The sequence below is a fragment of the Chaetomium globosum genome, genomic scaffold (genome assembly GCF_000143365.1).
Source record: "Chaetomium globosum CBS 148.51 scaffold_3 genomic scaffold, whole genome shotgun sequence".
NCBI classification, from domain to species: Eukaryota; Fungi; Ascomycota; class Sordariomycetes; order Sordariales; family Chaetomiaceae; genus Chaetomium; species Chaetomium globosum.
This window is the reverse complement of record NT_165978.1, coordinates 3,096,074-3,103,480: the sequence shown is the minus strand read 5'-3', so window position 1 is coordinate 3,103,480 and position 7,407 is coordinate 3,096,074. Positions and strand designations below refer to the sequence as shown.

At 56.7% G+C, this 7,407-nt stretch overlaps 3 protein-coding genes across 3 annotated transcripts; 2 read left to right on the top strand and 1 right to left on the bottom strand.

Moving 5' to 3' along the window:
• Positions 1 to 426: 426 nt before the first annotated feature.
• Positions 427 to 1,374, top strand: CHGG_06309 (uncharacterized protein; the record flags this gene model as incomplete). Its single annotated transcript, XM_001222403.1, has 1 exon — positions 427 to 1,374. The coding sequence occupies one exon, from the start codon at positions 427 to 429 to the stop codon at positions 1,372 to 1,374; it is 948 nt and encodes a 315-aa protein (XP_001222404.1).
• Positions 1,375 to 2,895: 1,521 nt separating this feature from the next.
• On the bottom strand, positions 2,896 to 3,450 carry CHGG_06308 (uncharacterized protein; the record flags this gene model as incomplete). Its single annotated transcript, XM_001222402.1, has 1 exon — positions 2,896 to 3,450. One exon carries the CDS (start codon positions 3,448 to 3,450, stop codon positions 2,896 to 2,898), a length of 555 nt encoding a protein of 184 aa, XP_001222403.1.
• Positions 3,451 to 6,050: 2,600 nt separating this feature from the next.
• On the top strand, positions 6,051 to 7,407 carry CHGG_06307 (uncharacterized protein; the record flags this gene model as incomplete). Its single annotated transcript, XM_001222401.1, has 5 exons — positions 6,051 to 6,496; positions 6,553 to 6,710; positions 6,764 to 6,942; positions 7,002 to 7,093; positions 7,161 to 7,407. The coding sequence occupies 5 exons, from the start codon at positions 6,051 to 6,053 to the stop codon at positions 7,405 to 7,407; spliced, it is 1,122 nt and encodes a 373-aa protein (XP_001222402.1).

Genomic DNA, 7,407 nt, shown 5'->3' with positions numbered 1-7,407 from the left:
CACCCAGTAAACATCACCGTAACAGGTAGCATCGCGATTCACCTTTCACAACCATTCCTTACAATTTCTCATGGCCTTAACCCATCAAAACAACAAAGTACCTATTGTGTAAAGGTGGTTGTGCGGATGTGATACTTGTATTGACAGGCTGATACCATATACTATAATGTGCAACTGGATTTCACAGGCATGATGGCGTTCTCATCCTCCTTCTTCACTCCCGACCTGGCGGCCGCCGGCGGCCAACCACAGCAGGAGTTACCATCAATCAAAAAGGAACCACTTGCGGAAGGAGAAAGCCAAACGGTCGAGCAAAGGCATTCTTCACCCGCCATTCCTCACTCTGAACAAAGCCAAGCTACACCGAGCGTTAATGGGATCGATCAAGAAATAGGCGAAGACACGCTTATGGGAAACACAACCAACATGACTCCCAAGACTACCGCTCCCAAAAAGAAGAAGGGAACTGCTGCCGCCGTCAAGGCTCCAAAACGCGGCCGTCCTGGCGCTGGCGCAAAGAAGGGCAGGGGTGGCGGCCCCAAGAAGGCTGGGAAGGATGCTTCAGGAAAGCAGGGCGGCGGCGCTGAGACGGCAGATGGCGGGAACTCGAGCGAATCCGACAGCGGGCCCTACTGCCTCTGCCGCGGGCCCGATGACCACCGCTTCATGATAGCCTGCGATCGATGCGAGGACTGGTTCCACGGCGAATGCATCGGCATGGACAAGCACACGGGCGAGAAGCTAGTTCAGAAGTACATATGCCCCAACTGCACCGATGGCGGCCGCTATGCCACCCACTACAAGAAGATGTGCTCGCTTTCCGACTGCGTCGAGCCCGCCCGTATCTACGACTCGGTCCATCCCAGCATCTTTTGCTCGCCCGAGCATTGCCAGGCCTGGTGGGAACAGCTCATTGCGACCCTCCCGCGGGACAAAACCACATCCGCGCCCGACCACCTCACTCAAGAACAGCTCATGGGCTTGCTCGATGCCCCCAGCACGCCGCCCCAACCAGAAAATGGTGGAGACACAGACCTGCCCGCCCCCAGCCCCTGGCACCTCGGCAAGGCCCCGTTTTCTACCCCGACCAACTTTTGGGACCTCCCGGCGTCATCACGCGCCCTCACGCCCGAGGAGCAAGAGCTGCTCACGGCATCGGCTGCGGAGCGCTACCAGCTCGGCGAGGAGATTGTCCTCTGCAAAAAGATGCTGCAGCTGATCGATCTGGCGCTGAAGCAGCGGGAGGCGGCCATCGCGGCGGGCAAGGGCACGGCCAAGGACCTCTGCGGCTACGACACGCGCCTTGATACCGTCTCGGCAACTCACCAGTTTTCGCTGTTCTTGCAGACCCCTCAAGGCGAAGCCATCTTCTAAGACAGGCCGTCTAGACCCGGACTTTCCCACTCCCGCCACCACCACAAACGGCACAAATGGCTACCACAGCCACCACAAACGGTACAACAACCACCACCCCCAACCCCCCAACAAACCCAACCCTCCTCCATCCCCCAACCCCATAACCACCGACCCGGACTTCCCGCACATGTGCCCCAAGAAAGAAGTGCAAGCCGCACAACGGCTGGAGCGGGGTGCTAGCCAAGAGCGTGCGGCACGACATGAAGGAGCTGGCGGCGCAGGCCAAGGAGAAGCTGGACGCGGAGCAGCGCGTGCGGGACGGGGCGGCGGGGAGGTTTAGAAGACGGGTCGGGGAGGGGAATGGGGTTGTTTTGCTTGCTTAATGGGGCTTTTGGAAGGGAGGTCAATTGGTTGGTTGAAGTGGATGTTTTTGGTGGTGGTGTGGGTGGGTGGGCGATGTTGATGGGATGGGGTTGGGAGAGGTGGTGTGGGGTGGATGGTGGTTAGGGTTTGTTATCCTGGTGGGTGATCATGTGGGAATGGAACGGGGTGGATGTGGTATGTGGTGGAGGATATGGAATAGATGCTATAAGACGGGATGGGTGAAAGGGATTGATGGCTTTAAGATGTGATGGGATAGGTTGACTCGGTAAGAGGTGGGTTATGGCTGCTCGTAATAATCTGGGGACAGGCAGTTGCATTAACGCAAGTGAAGGCTATGTATATATACACATTTGAATCCTGGCAGTTGAGAATTGAGACATTTGAGAGTCCATCTCGCGTTCGCGTAGTCCGTCGTGAGCAGTTAGTCCCGTCGAGAGCCTTCTCGTTGAAATCATGTTTATTCGAAGTCTATATGATACAGGAATCCTCAAAACCCCCCATCTTGTCCCGGCCCTCCATAAAGTCACTGGAGATGACCTGCAAGGGCACAGACAGATGACTTCCCAACAAGACAAGCCCGATACGAGCCAACCAAATCGAACGAATCAAAATAGGGTATAAGAAACAACAAACACCAAAACTCATAACAGCCTCGTAACGTGACGTAAGTCGTGACCTGTGTAAACAGAAAGACAGACAAAACAAAAGGCCACCTCCGGCCGGCGCAAGGGTGGCCAATGCCCAATGCCACCCGTCCAAAAAACCCAAACCGGAGAGTTATTAAAATCGATCAATCGCAGCCGCGAGGCTAGTTTTCCGTCTTGTTTCGGCCGCGAGGCCCACCCAGTCTTGCCGAGACATTGTCCAAGTTGAGTGTAAGCAGCCCAACCTGCCGCCGATCATTATATACTCACGCGCTCGTTGCATCGTCCCGAGTTTTGGTTCCTCGACCGTGATGGTCCTGTTGATTCCCGCCGAGGATGAACCCGCCAGCTCGTGATTTTGCCCGCCTAGGTGATGTATTCCATTCACATATCCTCCCGTTCTGTACCAATGTCGGTCGCGTGACCGGTATGTTCTGTTCTTCTAATGCGGACCAAGGTCGTGTGTATTTCTCATTCGCATGGCTGTATCAGCCACGGCAGTTCGTTCGCATCAACCACGGCGTTTCCCAGAGCTACTCGAATGCCCATGGCTCCGGCGCGACGATTGGCCGTGTCGCCTCGATGAGCTGCCACCGCCGGCGCGTTCCAGCTCGCGCTCCAGCTCTTCGGCCCTCTGGCGAAAGCCCCGGACGATCTCGCGAATTCCGGCGATACGGTCGAAGTCCAGCTCGAGCTCGTCGATCTGCGCCATGATTTCGTGGTAGCGTGCAATCTCGGCGTCGGCATTGTCGATGAGGTTGCCGGCGCGGTCGTAGACGCTGAGCGTCACGATTTGGGACTGCTCCATCAGGTACTCGAGCCGCTCCTGGATCGACTGCATGACCCGGTCAAAATGGCGGCCGAGAGCACTGAGCGACGAACTGTCCATCATCAGCATCCCCTGGGACGAAGCGCGGCTCGCGGCGCGGGATGACGTCGAGCCCGCGCCCCCGGCCGCCGCCACTGCTTGCTGTCCATGCCGCAGGAGCTCGATTTGGTCTTCTGTCAGCCCTAGATGTGTGTCTGGCACGGCATTGGGATCCGCAGCGGGTTGTTGCGACGACATGGTGGCTGTCACACCAAGAGCTGAGGCTCCGATCCCGGCTGGCTGCTAGTACTGTCGTGTAGCCTCGCGGTTGCCGCCCTCGGCCCGGATCTACTTGCTATGCTGCCGATCGACGCAGGAGGAGCGCTAGCGGAAGTCCGGATGGTCGCCCGAAAGCCGCCGGGCCTGCCCTGCGAAGACCAACCCAAGTTTACTCTCCTTGTTAAAGTGTACTTTCAGCGCCTCCGGCGCGCCGCTGGGGTTTGTATTCGCGGGATGGTTAACCTTAATGTCTCCCGGCCAGGGGAACGGCGCACCGTGTTACGGCAGTGGGAGAACAAGGTTGCGGGGTATGCGGTGGCTTCGCTTCAAGACCCAGGTCCCCGGTTGCTGGCGGGTGTGAATGCGACACCGATAGCTCGAGCGTCGGCGACGTCTTGGGCTCGTTCGGCGTCATCGTTCCGCAGGCAGTGTCGGTCACTGCATCGATGCCATAACAGCTTGGCCGACAGGCGAGTGCAACGGTCTTGTGCGAGGTGTTAGGAAACGGCAGCAGCGCTTCGGACGAGTGTCGAGAAGCAGGGGAGAGTTGCGGGCCGGATGCGAAAAGCGATCGCAGCGATGCGTGGCCGTCCCAATATCCTTTCCTCCTCTTGTGGTACACGCCCAACGAAGTTACCAGACCCGGCCGTCTCGTTCATGTGTTGCGCCGCGCCCAGCCCACCGTCCGTAACTTGGCGAAATAGTGCCCTCGTATATATATTTCCGTTGTTCTATGTCGGGTATGGCTCCTCAACCTCTCCGAGACATTCGCGGCGGCGTTTTCGACTCCTGGTTCAAGATCGGAGCTAAAGAGTTTTGGTTGGGTTTAAATTATACCGCCTTTCCCCACGCGGGATACACATCAGGTGACGGTCAGATGTTGGACCACACTAATTTGGGGTTGCGTCCGAAGGGAATCCAAGCCGATCAACTCGTGCAAATTGCGTGACGTGCGTCTCAGAGCCGTGTCGTGAAAACTCGGTCAAAAGCGTCGATAGCGAGCAAGTGGTTTCGGAATTCGAGCGGTTGCGACTAGGGTTTAGAGAATGCAGGTGATGCCGTTGAATTGGTGACCAATGGTTTTTGTCTCCCAAGTGACCGACCGCACGACGATTGGCGTTGATCATGGAAGTTGTCGAGTTTCCCGTCGGCTGCAGAATCCCATCTGGGCCCCTTGCTGGACACCACGAGACCCCACAGGGACAGAAGCTTTGACATTGACAGGGGTCTGGATCGGGGTGAGTGAGACGAGACATTGGGTTTCGTGATGCAAAGAATCATGGCTTAACAGCGAAAGCAATGTCCGGAGGTCTCGGGTGACGTAGATTAGCCTGGAATGCGCCTCAATTTTCTTCACCCGCAGCGGTCGCGCAGATGCGGCCACTCGGCCTTTGAGGCGGCCTGGATTTGTCCCCGACTCTCTGGAACGACGAGGGATCCCGGTTCGTGGCGCCGCAGCCGCAGTGCATGGACGAGCGACGTCCAACAAGGCCGGGACGAGTTGCCAGCGCAAGCTTCTAGGTACAATAGGTGCACCTATCCACCGCTGTATTCTCTCGCGGTCTTCAACCGACAGCCTTGGTGGCCTACCGGTGCCTATCAGCACGATTTCAAGATCATTGGAGGGTGAATTATTCGGCCCGTTCGTTCTGTAGGTCCACTGGTGACACTGACACAGTATCCCAGTAATCTATCCGTAGGGCTGACCAATTGACCCTGGCGGCAGTTGGCGGATTTGGTTAGTGATATGGATGTTCTGGAGCGCACTGACACGGGCGAGAACCAGATTCAACCTTTGGTGCCTATCCCACAAAAGCGCTTATTGCAACTGTCTTAAAGTTGTCTTGGAGCTTCTTGGATTCGAACTTCTCAGCCCTCCACACGCGGCAGTGCAGGACGAAGAAGGTGCCCGCCACTGGAGACCGGAGACGCCCCTTCCGAGCACCAACTCGCCTAGCAGAGTCGTTCTTTTCTAGTTCTGTATCCCACATGCAGGTCCCGCACCGGACTCACCCGTCAACGAGCCGCTCTTTCCAGACGACTTGACTGCTGTAGGCAGATGTTCCCGGCTTGCAGGCGGTCCAATCACCCAAAACCACTACGCTCGGTCAGAAGGAACCCATTTGTATCCCAGATCTCACCCTTGCCTCACCGTTGAATGTCGGCTAGAAGTCTCTATCATGGAGCCGAGTTGGCGTGGCTGCGGCATCGATATCCCGTTATCCCGCATTCCCGACTCAACCCCCGCATCACCGCGAGTTACAGTTCCATCAATGAACGATCGTTGAATTGCGGGGAGATGACATGTATAAGTAGAGCTTTGAGCATGATCGCTCCCAGCAGTTGAGATAGGAGACTAGATCTGAGATTACTCCCGGTTTAAACTATGGTGTCTCTATCTGCACTGGCCATCTTTGGCTTTGCCCTTGTCTCGCGCGTGTCCGCAACTATCCTTCAGAATGGCCAAGTGAGAGAGACTAACTTCCCGGATACTCGCATTGACCGATCCGCACACTCGTTCAAGACGTACCCGCCCAACGCCCCCGAGATATCTTACAAGGGGCGGTGGGACTCACAACATGTCTCTTGGTGGTCGTGAGTGGACATCCGTTAAAGCAAGGAAACAATCCAAGGAGCTAACAATCATCAGAGCCCCCGGCATCAAGTTCGGCTACACCGGACAGACGGTCGCCGTCTCATTCGGGAACCTAACCGACAACGGCGTCCTGGTCGGCTACCGTATCGGAGGGCTCGACTGGACCTTCACCAACATTACCGCCGGAGCTACTCACCTGCTGGTGAGCCCGGAAACCCCAGGCTCAGGCGAGACCGGTCCCGTCAACCCCTGGACTTTTGAGATGCGGGTGACGAACTGGGCATACGGCGTGCAAATTGATGCCGTCCATGTGGCTGCTGGAGAAAAGCTGATCAAGATTCCCGACTTCGGCCGTCGGATCGAGGTGATTGGCGATAGTCTTGCCTCCGGCATGTACACGACCTACGAGGGCTTGTCAAGCTGGGGCTAGTATGTTCAATCCGGCTTGCTTCGACGGTGGTATGGTACTGACTGACATGGCGAAGTGGCCTCGGGGCCGGTCTGGGCGACACGGAGTTTGCGGTGACCGCTTATCCCGGAATCTGTGCGGCCGACCAGGACTGCTGGGGCAACCCTAAGGGACAGGTTCATCAGTGGTTTTACACCGCCGACACAAGTTATCGCGCCTCTGTGATTCATGGTGGTAAGTTGAGGTCTCCCGGTTTTTGTGACCACCTACGCTCACAGACAATGTAGACGACCCGGAACCGTGGGACTTCAAGAAGCACCCGGCCGCTGATATTGTGGTCATCAACATTGGCACAAATGACCACAACCAGGCAAACAACGTCTCAACCGAAGCCTACATTGATGCCTTGACCAAGATCATCCAGGGCGTCCACGGAAAGTATCCAAAGGCCCAAGTAATTGTCATGGTGAGCCTCCCCTACCAACTCCAAGAGGGCCAGAGATATTCTAACATGCCATTCTACAGTCCCTCTGGCTAGGATTCTACCAGTCCGGCAACACATACCTTCCCAACGCTCCCGACGGCTGGGTCAAGGAAATCTACCAGCTGATCAAGTGGTGCGCATACCCAACCCCCAACCCAACCCAACCTAACCCAACAACTCACCTCGCAACGCAACAACAGGTTCAACTCAGACGCCTACCTCCGCAACCCCACCATCTACGACGGCGTCACCAAGAAGACGTCCAAGACAGGGAAGAAGGCAAAGCCCTTCGTCCACTACTTCAACACGACGGGCATCATGCAGCACAACGACATCGGGCCGCAGTGGCACCCTACCGACGTGGGCGCCATCAAGGTGGCCAGCCATCTCCAGCAGTTTATCCGGATCAGGTTTGACTGGGACTTTTACGCTACGGGGCCAGAGTGA